Raw genomic sequence first — 16181 nt, 5'->3', positions numbered from 1 at the left:
AATCACTTGCTCTCTCTGGTGGTACTGCCTTCTGTGGTACTGCAGGCTCTCTAGTGTTGCAACAAGCCTCCAAGCTCTCTTTTTTGCTTAGAGACCCCCAGCATCTAAAGCATGCCAGTTCTGTCAGTGCTCCAAATCAGATGAGATGAAAGCCAAATCTTCAATCAGCCCCTCTTCAAAAGTCAGAATTCCCACTCTGTTTTCCTCTTTTCTTCCCAAGGGAGAAGCCATGAGGTGGGTTGTTTCTCCTGATTGTGCGGAGTTGTGCTGGCTGCCATCTGCAGTATGCTACAAGTTCTCTGTTGCTGCAACAATCCGATGAGCTCTTTTGTTCTCAGCAGCCCCCTGGGGAATCCAAAGTATGCTGGTTCCCCATTAGCACTCTGTATCAGGCAAGACAGAAATCAGTCCCTCAGGCAATCCCACCAAAAGCTGGAATACTGGACCTAAGTTCCACTCTCCTCTTTCCCTCCCAAGGGAGAAGCTCCAAATTGGACTTTTTCTCCTGATCACACCAAGCTGTGCTGGCCTGGGGGAGGAGTGATTGCAGATTAAATAACCTTAATAACCTGCAATAAGATTGCAGATTAAATAATGGCTTTTCTAACCTACTTTAATGGCCTGTTCTTTGCTGTGAGTTTGACTGGGTAACTACGATTTCTTAACTGGTTTCTGAAGTTCTCATAAAGGCTTTTTGGACTGTATATTTTGGCTACATTGGAGAAACAAGGCTTGGGGCTTCCTATTCCACCATCTTGCTCTGTGTTCAGACTTTCACTTTTTATTCAATATAGTTCTTCCTGTTTGAACTTTTTATATCCATCACATTTTATTTTTAAAATATGTAAAAAAGTATTCAAATTAAAATTTAAAAGTATTGGAGAATAAAGTCTTTTCATTGCCGAGAAAGGTAAGCACATAGAGAGCATTGGTTTATACTATTTTATTACTATAATTATTCTAAAATTCAGTATTAGCTTATTTTCACATATATTATACAAAACTTCCACTATTGTGACCTTTTCCAAATTTTTCTTGCAGCCTTAGCAAAAGTGTAATAAGGCAATTTGCTATGGTATAAGAAATAAGTTAACAATACAAATAATTATAGAGCAGACATTTAAAATACCCCTTACTAATGTAGGTAAGAATAGCTGTAAAATAAATGGATTTATTGAGTTTTTCTTTTTCTTTTGGGCTTTAGGCATTAGGATTTTTGTCTTCTTGTGGAATAGGAATGGAATACAATCAAGCTAAGGTAAGGTCATTCTATTTTTTCTGGAACAAAAATGATTTTTTAAAGGGACACTGAATAGAGGGTCTACTCTTTAAGTGAAGGGCTCACTCTAGTGTGGTGGTTAAGAGCACAGCTCAATAGTTAGAGAAGTTTAGGGTCCTAATGCCATTCGTTTCTTAATGTTCCATATTATCAACTTTCAGATAATATCTACTCCATAGGGGTTTTGTGATTTTTAAATGAAATATCATGTACAACCCCCTTTTCACAGACTCCAGAGCTCAATAAGCCCCCAGTGAATGGCAGCCATCTTTACAGAGGAAGAGAATGAAATTTGTAATTTACTTTGGAGTAGTTCAAGGTTAGGAATAAAAAGGCAATGATTGGGTTTGAGTTTCAAATTTAAATGTCGAATAACCTTTTTTTAAACTTTAGGCACTGATATATTACACCTTTGGAAGTGCTGGAGGAAGCATGATATCCCAGATGATTTTGGTTTGTAATTAAATATTCTTGGGCCCAAATAGGTGTGTTATAAATATAGCATTGTCAAAATATTAAGAATTTATATGTGTTTTAGGGGTACAGATATTTGTCAGGAATCAGTGTTCTACAGAATTGCGAAGTTGCCCTAAGTCATTACAAGAAAGTGGCAGATTATAGTGAGTAATCCACATAATTTATTTTAAGATAAAGAGACTTGCCAAGCAATTAAAAAAACAAATCAATACTAGTTGAAATATTTATGAAAGTATTTAAAGACTGTGCTTTAACATCGGTTATAATACAATTCTTTTAATACAATGTAGAGTTTCTGATTTCTTAATAGTTACTTTTCCAAAAGTTTTAAATGATTGTACTTATCTTTTATTTTTGTTAGTTCATGTCTCCAAACAATTCTATTTTACTTGATCTTGTGATCTTCTTTCCTTAAACTGAGAATTTAAATATAACATCAATAAATATTAAGCAGTTTCTGTAATTCTAACATTTAGAATATGGGATGACTTGTTAAAAATTCCTGAAGAAATGGATGTAAGGTACATACCTTGGCAATCTCTATACCTTGGCAATCTCTGTTGTTGCACTTGAGAACAATTCAAGTAACCATTATTCTATTACCCTATCCTTTGTCTATAGAAAAACAGAGCACGAGGTTAATATATATTCCTAGAATCATTTTCAAAGTTGTATGTAATATTTCCTCATGCAATATCACTGAACCAGACTACATAATAGAGTTTTAAGTAAAAGTCTTCCAAGAAGTGAATAGGGTAAAGTCCATGGTTAATTTCTATGATCAGAATAACATCTGAATTTACATCTTTGACATTATCAGGATCTGAGAAAAGGAAGAAAAAAAATTACTTTTGAATTAAAGATGTTATATATATCAAGATGTTTTTGTATGCTTAATGAAACTGGAATTACCAGATATATTTCAAATTGCGTATTTTGTTAGGTTTACTCAACCATATTTAAAATTTATTTTCAGACTATCCATAGGAAATAATTAAGAAGCGGTTCTTACTCTTGTATTGTAGTTTCAATATACCCAGTAAAAGTCAGTGATAGAAGGGGTTGGTTGCCTTCTTCTGAAATCTGTCTTCTTTCCTGAGCCTGCTTGGCTAGGGTCTTACATATATTGATAAAATATTTGTATAGGCTGCAAAAAATAAGTAGTGTATTGTACTTTTCTCAGAACCAAATAAGCAAAATTAGCAAATTTCTATCTCCTAAGGATATTTCTTTTCTGTTAGTAGACCAGATCTCTGCACAATTTAAAGAGAATAGGCCTAATAGTTTTTTCTGTAAGCTGACTGTTGTCTCTTACAGTCTGTGTATTCTGGCTACTCTCTGGCTTGTTTCTATTCACAGTTGCTGACAAATTGGAAAAAAGTGAAGGTGTTCCAGTGGAAAAAGTGAGATTAACTGAAAGACCTGAAAATCTGAGTTCCAACAGTGAGATTTTGGACTGGGACATATACCAATACTATAAATTTTTGGCTGAAAGAGGAGATGTTCAGATACAAGTAATGTATACAGATGAGCTTGAATTTTTAGAACATGCAAATTACAAAGGGCTTGGTTCTCTCTGAGTCCTAGAAGGGTTAACAATGCCCCATCCTGAATGGGAAAGGGAAGAGAACCCCCTCCTCTTTGTTCTACTCCTTTTTTGTCTGTATCTTTCAGTTCCTTATAGCCTATGGGAGAGCCAGTTGCAATAGTAATGGCATTGTTTTTTGCATTTACTCCTAAAAAAATTAGATGGTAATTATAGAAAAAAAGTACCATCCAATGTTGGTTTTAATATGAATGAACTCTTACCAGGATCCAGAAATACCCTGTCTTTGGAAATGGGAATGGAAATAGGACAGCATTTGTGTGACCTTTGAGAACCAAGAGTTAAGACCACTAGGTTTGCGTGCCCGGGTGTTGCTGTACATTACCAGGCCAGCTTTCTGGCCTCGAGGAAGCCATATGACCAACATCAACCATTTACCCAATAAAACACAGAATTGGGAACAGTTTCCTGCTTCTTTTTTAAGACATGCCAATTGTAGCAAACTGGATCAATATACTGCATTAAAATCATCAATTAATTTTTTTCTTTTCTTTATTGAAATGAATATTACTGCTAAAATAATTGTCAAAACTCATCATTTCTAGGTATCTCTTGGACAGTTACATCTAATTGGGAGGAAAGGTCTAGATCAGGATTACTATGTAAGTCAATCTCAAGCTTCAGTCACGTGGGATGGGAAGGATAATGGTGAGGGAGGTTGGCGGGGCCATGAAAGGGGAGAGGGTGGGTGGAAGAGTTGCTGGGGAAAACCCGCTGCTGCTTCCTTGGTCAGATCTGCTTCCCAGTTTTTGAGGAAGAACAAAGTTCACTAGAGAAAGCACTTTTCCTACCTGCCTCCAAGTACAAAGTGGTAGAGGCCTGTGAAGGAGTAGCTGGGGCTGGGGAGTTTCCATGGTCCCACTGAACCCTCTCTCTTCCCACCCAAACTCACTGTTGAACTGAGGTTAGGTGAGGAGGATACACCCATTCCCAAAGGCCAGCTGTGGAAAGTCTATCTGGGAGTTAACGCCTCAACCCCACTTGGCTAGATTAGAGGACAGACTGCTTCCGATATAATTAGGTATATTATTAATCATCTTTATACATTTGCAAAGCTCCTTTCAATCACTTTTTGCTTCATCTTACCTGATCCCAGTGAGGTTAGAAGATTAATTAACAATTCACATTTATGGTGGAGAAAAAAGCAAATAAACTTGACCTACACAGGATCTTCCTCAGTAAGATGCCGAAGACGTTGGATGAGATCTTCTCTTAATCCTGATTGTGGTTTCAAGGCCCTAGATCCCCACAGATCTGGGGAACTAACTGGGATTCTTTTAAAAGATGATTTTGCAGCCCTTGTCATTTTATACAAGCCATGTGCTCACTGTCTCAAAGGAACACATACTCTATTTCAACATAGTCCCAATGGCTAAGCAATAGAAATAACTACTTTGTATGGCAGTTACATAAAAGACTGATCTGTTATTACTTTCTGTTTCACTTTATATTTTATTTTATGAATGTACGTTTGGTACTATAGCTTGTGTTTTATATGAGGTACTATACTCATTAGGTAAATGTCAAAGTTAATTTTATAAAATGTGATAAATTAGGTAGCAATTGAAATAAGCATAGGCATCCCAAGACAGCTCAACTGAAGGTCTTCAGATTTTTTAAAATCTTCATAATAACTAAGGTTTTAGCTTCTTAGATGAGAAGTTCTGGATTCACATTATTCCAACATCAGATTTCAGCCTGCAATGAGTTTCTCCTCTTAACTATAAGATGCATAACTGAGAAGAATTCCCCATTTTCCATAAAGACAAAATTTGATTGTGAAGGTGCCCAAACCATGCCTATACGGAATGCCCACTAAGCTTTGCAGAGTACATAAGATCCCACAAAGCTAAGCATTGGGCTGGCCAAAAAGTTCACTCGAGTTTTTCCATATGATGGTACGGCGAAACCCGAACGAATTTTATGGCCAACCCCATACTTCCAGTCAGCTCTAGCCACCATGAACACCAGATGGGAGCTGTAGCTGCCTCTAGGTGAGAATGAGGTGCAATCCCAAGGCTGGCAATAGAAGAGTCTGGTGCTATAGTGGCAACAGCTAGGCAGTTGGGTATCACCCAGGAGCCCAGTCAGGCTCTACTGTGGGCTCATTCACATTCATTATCTCTGTTTTACAGATGAGAAGCTGAGGCTGGAGAGATGAAGTAAATTGTTTCAAATCTCACAGCTAGGTAGTAAGATTGTTAAGAAGTAAAATTTGAACTCAGGATTTCCACATTCAAAGCCTGTGCTCTTTTCATTAAACCTTGCTTACTCTTGACCTGGGCAAAAACAAAACACAAATTAAAAAAACACAGCCATTGAAATCTAGTTTCCTCATTCGTAAAGCAAGAAGAAGGAATGATAGAATCACTCAGGTTTCTCCAAATTCTCTGATGGTATGTTGGGCCGCAATCTTCCCATCCAGACATCTAAAAAGGCTGGTTTAATTCCAGAACCATCCCAGTAGTTGGGCAAGCACAAGCTGGTCCTCCCTGCTTTCTTCAGTCTAATAAATCTGAACTTGCATGGAGGACTCCAGTCAAGGTATCAAGACTGATTGGCTTATATATCAGTTAGCTTAGGCTGCCATCATAAACCCCATTCCCAAAGTTAGGTGGCTTAAAACAACAACCATTTATTTAATTCATGATTTTGGCAGGTCAGTAGTTGTGGCTGGGCTCAGCTGAGTAATTCTTCTGGTCTGGGCCAGGCTTAACTAATCTTGGCTGGACTTACTCACACATGTATAGTTAGCTAGAGTTTTGGCCAGGTCTGGCCCATTTATGATGGCCTCATCTGTGACAGCTAAGATGACTGTGTCTCTCTTCATGCTCTCATCCTCCAGCCAGCTGGCCCAAGCATTTCACATGGCAATCAAAGGTTCTACAAATACAATAGCAAAAGTCTCTTGAGGCCTAGGGTTGGAACTGCTGAAATCACTTCTGCCATATTCTTTTGGCCAAAGAAAATCATGAGGCCTGCCAGCATTGAAGGAGTAGGAAAAAGAATTTCTCCTTTTAATAGGCAGAACTGCAAAGTATTGTGGCCATTTTTGCAACTTGCCACAGCTTAGCTGCATCAAAATCAACTTGGAAGAGCATGGGAGATGCAGAAGGGAGAGGGAAGGTAAAAGGATAAAGCCAATTTCTGAAAGGCTGTTGCTGCAGCTCTTCCCATGTCTAGATTCTCATCCTTCAAGTCTTACTGCCTCAGAGAGGGCTTTCTTGATCAACTCTACTTTTTTATCACTTATCCTATCATGCTGTGTTTATTTTTCTCTAGCCCCTCTCACTCCTTGTACTATACTGATCTTGACTTGTTTGCTGTCTCCCCACAATGGAATGTAAATTCTTATCTATCTTACTCACTACTGTGTGTCCTGTACTCAGATTAGTACCTTGTACATATTAGGTACTTAGTAAGTATTTACTGAATAAATGAGTAAATGAGTGAATGAATGAATGACAGCATCCTAAGAATTAGACATTTTTCCCCAGCCTAAGAACCACCACTTGAATCAGTATGCTAATGTTTTAGTCCACCAAAGAAAATTAGTAGTGTAAGGCTCTTTATAAATATAAGTGATGCCCAGTACTGCCCAGCAAATTAAACATCAGAATACCTGGAAATGACTAGCTTGCCTTTTTCCCCCTCCTCATTGTTTGATTGAATTAATTTCTCTTATGAGTTGTCACCACAGGCAACATTTTCACCTTCCCCTCCCCACTACCAAATTCTTAATTATTGAAAAGTATTGTATATGCAATTCTTGATTACATTGTCTTGAATTTGTACACATACATTTTAATGTCATTTGCATTTCTAAATATATACAGGCTCAGAATGAATTGGATTAGGAAAGCTGGGTGTTCTGGTGCATATTATTAAAGTGGATAAGGCATAATTAAATTAAACCTAGTGGAGGAATAATATCAAATATGTAAAGGCAACTGCTTTGTCCACCCTGCCACGTATTAAAAAGAACAGAGCTAATACTATCCCCTTTAAGAGTGACTTACAGAACCTGTGATAAAAGAAGTTTCACAAATGTTTTTAGAACAATACATTTTCTTGGCATTTCATTCTAGAGGAAATGTTACAAACTGATTAAACTAGGGACTTTCTTAGAACCAACAAAAAATCATGTCCATTTTTTTTTTAAAAAAGAGATGTGCATTCAAATAATGAAACTTCACTTAGCGTAATGCCTGAGACATATTATATTTCATCCTATCTAAGACACCATCAATTATAAGATACATTATGTTCTACTGAGAAAGAGAAAACACTGCCAATATAAATTATATGATGCCATTGATAGTAAGAAATGTCCTGATTAAAATGGGAGACGAGTCGGGGGCTGTACATCTTAGAATCAGTAAAATATGATGGTGGGTGCTCAGCAAATATTTGAAGAATGGATGGATGGATGGATGGATCGTGTCTTAGTCTGTTTGAGCTGTTATAACAAAAATACCACAGACTGGGTGTCTTATAAACAATGAAAGTTTATTTCTCACTGTTTTGGAGGCTGCAAGTCTGAGGTCAGGGTACCAGCATGATTGGGTGAGGGCCCTCTTGCAATGCAGGCTTCTCCTTGTATCCTCACATAACAGAAGGAGAAGGCTAGCTCTCTGGGGCCTCTTTCAAGGGCACTAATCCCATTCATGAGGGCTCTGCCAGTCACCTCTTAAAGACCCCACTTCCTAATACCATCACCTTGGGCATTAGATTTTCAACATATAAATTTGGGGGAAACACAAATATGCAGACCATAGCAGATGGATAGATGAATGGATGGATGGATGGATGGATGGATGGATGGATGGATGGATACTTGACTCTTTGAGAGCAAGAACTCAGGTTTGCCCATGTATAGCCATCAAAGTAGCTTGCATGGTTCTTTCACATAGTGTTTAATAAATGTTTATGCAATTGAAATAATAGCATTAAAGGCAGGTTAACGTAAAGATAAAGAAAAGAGAGCTGAGATGTCAAGTAAGCCAGGAAAGAGGAAGGGGAAATGAGAGAGAGCCTCAATTCCTTTGGTCTTTCCAAGATCATTATATTGAAGGATGGGGAAAACTCCAGGATTCTTATTTTCTTCTAGGGAATAGACAATTCTCTTTTAACAGTTCAAATCTAGTTTCCCAGAATGTAACTTTTTCCCCAGAGCTCTCTATTGCCAAATATTTGAGCCCAAATTCTGAAACTGGACTTTGAAAATGATTTCATAGAATCATAATACTAGAGCTGGAAGGGACCATAAAAATTAAAATCCAGTCCCCTTGTTTTAGAGATTGACAAATTTATCTTTTCGTTCACTCACTTATTCTTTCATTCCAGAAATATTTTCTGAGTGCCTAACATACAGTAGACACTGTGCTAAGATACAGAGAATTCAACACTGGGGGAGACAAAAAATTAAGCAGACAGGTCAATGGATGCATGCCATGATAGGGAAGGACAGGGTGCCCAAAAGCACAGAGGAAGAGAATATGAATGAGGAAGCCAAAGCCTGGAGATACTATGACTTGCACAAATTATAGTTACCGACGGATATATTTGGGTCTTGGCTCAGTAGAGATATTCATAAGAAATACGATTATTTCTTATATCGATGTGTTCTGATAAATGTGATTGGTAAATCATACGTTTGGTCATACCTTTGATTTATTTACCAATATGTGATTGGTAAATCATACATTGCTACAATTTTCTCCTATCCAACTGACACCTACGTTATTCCAGACATTTTAGACAGCATTTGTTTCAAGACTACTTCATGCTCATAAATCTCCAATGGCTTCTATTTTTTACCAAATAAAATGAAAGTCCTTAACCTGGTATTCAAGACTGTTTATAATATGGCCCCATCACATTTTTGCAAGTCCTAGCTTTTGGATGTTCTACTTCAGCTGGACCGAAGTAACTACTATTTCCTGGACACACCTTGGACACTCCCATCTCCATTCTTTGCTCATGTTATTCCCTCAGCCTATGATGCCTTCTGCACGGTGAATCATTTATCTTTTGTATGACCTTTATCATTTAAGCCCTCCTTCTTTAAACCATGAAGGCAGAGTGCCAAGGACATAGGAATTGGATTCAGGCTGCTGGCGGGTTGCCAGTACCAACTGCATGAATCTGAGTGTCACTAAATAGGCACAGATATTAATAATACCTTCCTTACAGTGCTGTTGTGAAGACTGAGTAAGAAAAAGCTTGTAAAACACTTAACATAGAGCTGCATACAATTTCTATTATTCTAAACCCGTCTAATTCTTTTCAGTGTTCCTTTTATCTCACCTATCACTTATTGTCTTACTGCTATTTGCATCTACTCCTTTTTCTCAACAGTATTGTTAGGGAGCAAATGTAGGGATAGGGTTTTTTGTTCATCTATGAATCACCTATAATACCTGCCATACTACCATATGTATGGCAGGTTTCAACCAAGTTCTTGAAAGGATAAGTGAAGAATAGAAGAAGTGGATGGATGAGTGGATGCATGATGTGATGAGGTCCAGGATGGTAGCGTTTGTATTTACTTTATGTCCACAAGGCAGACCGACTTTAGTAACAAGTGTGTGGTTCTCAAATAAGTTGGCGATATTTCTAGAGTAAATTTACGTATAAAAGAACTACCTGCATTTCTTCCTTAAACATTCTCTTCTCTTTGGGAAGGAGTGGATCCTTGCACATCAATCTAGTCAAGGCTTTTTAAAGCGAGAAGAGTTGTGTCCTAATAAGACACTTTGGAGAGTGTCTTCATTTCTCATTCCTGGGGCTTATTTCTTTTATTTCTCCATGTGGTCTCTGAGGAGAACTGATGGAAGGTCTGGATGAGGCCTAAGGAATGAGGCAGCAAGAGACAGGTCAGCTCCCATGCGTTCTAGACTGAGCGTTTCATTTAATGTTATGACCCAGAGAGAATCAGAGGTTTTGCTGGGCCCCTTCAGTTTGATTTAGAAAGAATTGGTCTGAAGTTCACCTCTGCAGAAAGGCCTGGCTCAGCAGGCAGCCAGCTGTGTCTAGTCTTACTCCCTCTGCCTCATAAACATTAGGATGCTGTATATCCAATTCTGCCAATTACACAAACTGTCTTATGCAATAAGTACATACTGACAACATACAAGTGTACTTTTTTAAAATAATGGAGTATTTAGTTCTGCAGCTGGGATTTATCTGTCCTCCACAAAGCCACATGCCTATCATGCCTTTCCAAATGTGAGAAACAAGCCCTAACATTCTAAAATTATATATATGAAATATATATATTTATCATCTCCCACTCTTCAGGTTTGTGATTGAAATAGCACTTGGAGTAGTGCTTTAAACAAAGTGGGCATTTCATAGATAGTTTTTAATGCATGTTGAATGAAATAACATTTAGTTCAAAAGCTGTGTTGTATGATATGTTCATGACTGTCAATAATGTTGTTCCTTTTCTCTCCAGAAAGCATTATACTACTTCTTAAAGGCAGCAAAAGCTGGGAGTGCAAATGCCATGGCATTTATAGGAAAGGTACAAGCTTCATCCTGACCAACATTTTTCATTTCTTAAAACCTAAGAGTACCAGCTAATTGAACCCAGTGTAGGGTGACAGGGCTGCACACCTCTTTCATGGCAGCAGCTAAGCGGGGCATTCAACCACAAACTGAGGGTAGCATTCTTGAGGTGACAGTTTGGGAAGAAGCCCCATACAGTTGTGGTCTTTATCCAGGGCACCAAAAGCCGTCTTGAAAGTGAATGTGGCCCAGGGCTCCTGGCTGAGTGTAGCTCAGAGCCCCTCTGTTAAGCCCTTGGTGGGTAACAGGAGATCTGGGCTAGTTGTACATCAAAGATTGGGACAGGCCTCGACCCATCGAGGTACCTCCTTCCTCCATCCCTGGAATGAGAACCAGCTCCAGACTGACCAAAACCCAGCTCCTCCCTGACTGATGGGAAGAGCTGCTGTGGAGTGTCCCTCTGGAGAAGCATCTTCTTCTCTCCTTCAAAGACCACTCACTCCCCTGTGTGCTGTCCTTGGCTCCCCGCAGCCAGTCTGCATCAGTAACCATGGGGACAAGTGTCCTGCTTCCAGAGGGCCACATACAGTAAATTTAGATGCAAGGAAACATGAAAAAACACAGATAGGATCCTTTTTTTTTTTTTGCCCTTGGGCAAGGGCACTCCAGAATGTATGTGATAGATTGTATCCTTAGTTTTTCCATTTATAAAAATTGAGGTGAAATTCAAGTAACATAAAATTAACCATTTTAAAGTGTACACTTCAGTGGCCTTTACTACATTCACAATGTTGTGCAACCATCACCTCTAATGTAGTTCTCAAACGTTTTCATCACCCTCAAATTCCTTAGTTTTTACATCTTTTCATTTATTTTATTTTTTTGTAGATGTATTTAGAAGGGAATGTTGCAGCACCACAAAGTAATGCTACCGCTTTCAAATACTTTTCTATGGCAGCTAATAAGGTATGTATTCAGCCCATTTCTGTAAACACATTAAAACACTTGCCTTTTATTACATGCATACTGGTGCTGAAGAGTTAAGTCCAAAGCCCCATGCCAGACTAATGGGCCTGGGAGGAGTTTAGGGTCCTGGGGAAGAAAAATATAGTTGACAATAAAATATGGGGTGGGGGTAGGCAGAGACACGTCTCGCCTTCTTGGTAAATGGAAAATGGCAGTGCCTTGTGCTGTCCTAGCTGGAGGCCAGACAGAAGCTCAGCTCTCTCCTCCACCATGCAGTAGATGAGGCCATCTAGCTCAGGAAACAGGAAACAAAAATGAGGACCGAGGAAGGGAAAACTCAGTCAGTAACTGCAGTAAGTTGAGTACAAAGACAACCAAGAAATGCCCAGTTTTTTCTCCTTTGATCTTACCCAAAGGCTCTGGCTCAGGCAGAAGGCTGTCGGGCAGCCAGGACAATATGATTGAGAGCGTGAAGCTGGAGACGGAACCCTGGTTTGAATGCCAGTCCTTCAACTTACTAGCTGTGTGACCATGGACAAGTTACTTAACCTCTCTGTGCCTCAATTTTCCTATCTATAAAATGAGAACATAGGAAAATTTGCCTCATATTGTTGTTGTCAGGATTTAATGAGTTAATAGTTATATGCCTCATATTGTAAAGTACCTAAAGCAGTGCCTGGCACATAGTAAGTGTTGTGTGTCAGCTATTATCTTTTGAAGTCTGGGGCCAGTAAGGTAGAATGAAGTTCAAAGCATATCTGAGGCAGAATGGATTGGATCTGTGAGGAAATATAGAAATTGTGTAGTATGGCTCCTGCCACTGAAGTTCTTGCCTTGGTTCCTAAGCTCAGTGAGGCTGGTATCTGTCAGGTGAAATTTAGCAGACTCCCCTAAACCCCTGTAGTGCATAAAGATCGTCCTCATGGCAACACTCACCAACCTAACGCTGGAGAACAGCCTTGATAAACTTTCCAATCCTGCACAGTAGGAAGCATTTTGTTGTCTTCCACTGTCTTACAGCAACACAGGCAGTAGAGATGTGCTCAAATGGAGAATATTTTCAACTGTTCTCGGTTTTTTAAAAGCCCACACGCTGCTTCAGGAGCCTATTTATAAATGACTAGCACCTCGGAGCTGCTGCTATTGTGGTTTAAATTACTGAGAAGGCTGGTATTCGGCTCCTCTCCCTTGTAATTTATATGAAATTGTTGCTCAGCAAGACAGTCATCCAGAGTACCATTAGATTAGGATGACAAGGAGAGCAGACTGAAAAAGAGGTGGGATAATGTAACAGAGGAAGATCTCATGTAACTGGGCAAATAATGCTGATTTGTCAGCACAAAGGAATAATACCAGGGAGCTGAGTGTGTAAATTAACCCAGCTCCCCCAAGCTATTCAAGGGCTGTGTAACCAGTAGTGATCTGATCTACTCGTGTTCTAAACCTGAGCTACCTTCCTTTATGGAGGAAATCTAAATTAAGGTCATTATTATGAATGGCATCAGGTGAACATAGCCATGTAATCCTTTACCATCTCCTGGACAGTTTATTAGATTTCTCACTTGGGGTCACTATCAAAGTAAAGAGTTTCTGCCTCCCACTCTTGCACACCCATACTCTTCTTTTACAACTTTTTTTTAAAACAGTTGCTTTTTAAATTTGTTTTTAAGTCATATCAGTACCAGGATGCAAAGCTATAGACTCTATGACTTCTTGTGTCTTACTCAGAAACATGAACAGTTATCCTGTGTGATGTTGGGCCCAAGTTGGACCATATTCTTCTGGTTTCCTCACCCACACCTCTGAACACATCAGGCCCATCTCCATCTTCACACTTCTGTCATTCCCCCCCTTCCTAGAATCCCCCATTCTGAATACCCATCCCCCAGAGCAGAGCTCGATCCTCTCTCCCTCCACAAAGCCACCCCTACTCCCTTGGCACACATCTTTTCCCTCTTCTGAACTTGCCCTGTGTTCACTCTGTGTACTCCTAGACACTTTACTGCTTCTACCCTGTGCCTTCTCTCCTACTGTCTGAAGGCCATGTCTCTTCACCTAGAGGAGGCCAACGGTCTTAGTGCCTTGTAGGGGCTCATCAAATATTTGCCAAATATGACCATCTGGTCCCTAAGTTCATGTCAGTTAACCTGAGCAAGAACATTGAGCCCTAAGGCAGAAGTTATGTATGGGGTTGGGGGGGGGAGTTTGCCTGCACATATGTTTTGTTTCGCTCAGAAAGAGTTTTAAAAATTAGGAAATTTCATATCAAAATCTGGATGTCCAGCTTTTCTTGGAAAATGAGAAGAGCTGTCCACATGAGGCGGCCTTTCCACGTGATGACAGCTGGCTGCAGCAGACAGCCAGGGAGGTGCTGCTGCCTTTGGACAGGGCAGGTGCTCTCCGGTTTGCCTCAGTCTCCACCACTCCCCCATCACCGGGCTTAATGTACTTCTTACATTACTTGCATGGCTCTGGAGGTATCTGAGTTGGCCACTCCTGAGCTGAACATTCTAAACAGGTACTCCGGGTCTTAAACAGTTGGTGAGTCATCCAATGAGCCCCTGGTTTCCTAAGGATTCTCTTAGAGAAAGAAAGAAATTTGTCCCTAGTATTCTAACCTTTCTCCTCCTTCTCCCTTCCTCTTTCCTTCCTCTTATTTCCCTTCCCTCCCATTTTTTCTCAACATCTAAATGAAGATAGTTAAAAGGAGACAGACTCACTAGACTTTACCACATGGATCACACCAGGCCTTACTATCCCCAGAGCAGTCTATCCTAAAACTCCTGGAACCACAGGTAGATGTAGTCAGGGGAGAAGAGGGAAGAGGATAGTAGACATACACCAGCTGTTTTAAATACAGGTGGACTGTCCTCAAGAATTCTTACAATAGCTGGCCCTTTGACATGCATAGGCTCAAAGTTTGGAGTCTTGAAATAGATGTTGAACTATGCCTTCTCTATTTATGTGCTATTCCTGTAACACCGAGGAATATTCTGGCTGCGTCAGCAATAATTACATTTCAATTATTAAATTATTAAAACTAATTACAAATAAATACATTTAAGTGGTAAAAAGAAATTTGGAGAGTTTTCTATCAGAACTTAAGTACCTGAGGAAATACTATAAACCTTACAAGCAGTAACAGTGCTTTACCATCCATAACAGCTAGATTGAAATTCATAGAGTCTCCAAATGTTATTTGGCCGTTTATGTCAACCTCCTTTGACCAAAGCAGGTAACAAGTGTCTAGATAGACTTCTCCCTTCTGAAAAACTCCTACACATCCTTTAAGACCCAGCTCAAATGTCAACACCTCCGACAACTCAATCTGCTCAGTCCCTAGTCTCACCCACCGTCACCTAGGCTCCCTCTTCTAGGTGCCCACAACACTCTTTATCTGTTTCTACTGTAGGACTTACCACATTTGACATGATTAAGAGGTCCTACCTAGTGGCTCAGAGCCCAGGAGCCTGTAAGGCAGGGATCATGGTTTATTGATCTTTTGACTTTCACCTCCTACCCAATGCCTGTTACGGAGTCACACACAAAGCAAGCACTAAATAAATGCTGAATGAAAGATTGGAGGAAAGATTTGACTTTCATCTCCCTCTTTTCTAGTCAGAGGTGGGTTATGAAAGTGTGAAAGGAGAAACTAGAGAGGGTCAGAATAACACCAACTGCCTGATTCACCTGCCTTATTTCATCTCCTACCGGCTGCATTTCAAATATTGTGAATGATTTTGCAATACTTTTCCGTATGGTGAATTCTTCTGGGACTTTACTTGGATTTTTAAACCTGTTCCAGGGCAATGCCATTGGTCTTCATGGGCTCGGTCTTCTTTACTTTTATGGGAAAGGAGTTCCTGTGGTAAGTTAAATAATTTTCTTATCTTTTTCAACATTTCTAGCAATTTATTAGGGTGAAATTCATGATCACTGATTAATCTAAAGGAATTAGTCTCTATTACGTGGTTTGCCAAGGTATCATATCTGGTAATAGAGAAAATAATTCAGTGAAATATTTGCCAAAGAGACATAGAACAAGCTTGTGACAAGAATAACAACCCTAATTATATCTTAGAATCATAGATTCTAAGTAACCTTAGAAATCATCTAAACCACGAGGATTTTTTTTTGTAGAGAAATTTATCTTCTTACTTTAACTTCTGTCTTTTGAGTGACCTTCCCCCAATATCTAACAAAACCTACTGTCAATGTAGGAAAAGACATAATTTACAATGAAAATAAGATAATTATTTCTTAATAGAATCTAATATAATAATGAAATAAAATGTATAATACTTCTGATACTACTTTAATTAGCCTAAATCACATAGGGCA

General features: G+C 39.2%; 1 protein-coding gene across 2 annotated transcripts in view; it reads left to right on the top strand.

The window, feature by feature from the left end:
• Window positions 1-16181, top strand: part of SEL1L2 (SEL1L2 adaptor subunit of SYVN1 ubiquitin ligase) — a 123581-nt gene that overhangs the window by 82090 nt on the left and 25310 nt on the right. For both annotated transcript variants that reach the window (XM_082359076.1, XM_082359075.1), the window contains 8 exons: window positions 1205-1258; window positions 1673-1732; window positions 1818-1899; window positions 3116-3270; window positions 3908-3964; window positions 10822-10890; window positions 11763-11840; window positions 15646-15708. In XM_082359076.1, coding sequence (XP_082215202.1) covers window positions 1205-1258; window positions 1673-1732; window positions 1818-1899; window positions 3116-3270; window positions 3908-3964; window positions 10822-10890; window positions 11763-11840; window positions 15646-15708 — 618 coding nt within the window. The remainder of the gene's footprint in view (window positions 1-1204; window positions 1259-1672; window positions 1733-1817; window positions 1900-3115; window positions 3271-3907; window positions 3965-10821; window positions 10891-11762; window positions 11841-15645; window positions 15709-16181) is intronic.

Source organism: Balaenoptera borealis (genome assembly GCF_965194805.1).
Source record: "Balaenoptera borealis genome assembly, chromosome: 16".
In the NCBI taxonomy this organism is placed as follows: Eukaryota; Metazoa; Chordata; class Mammalia; order Artiodactyla; family Balaenopteridae; genus Balaenoptera; species Balaenoptera borealis.
This window is presented reverse-complemented; position numbering and strand designations above follow the sequence as displayed.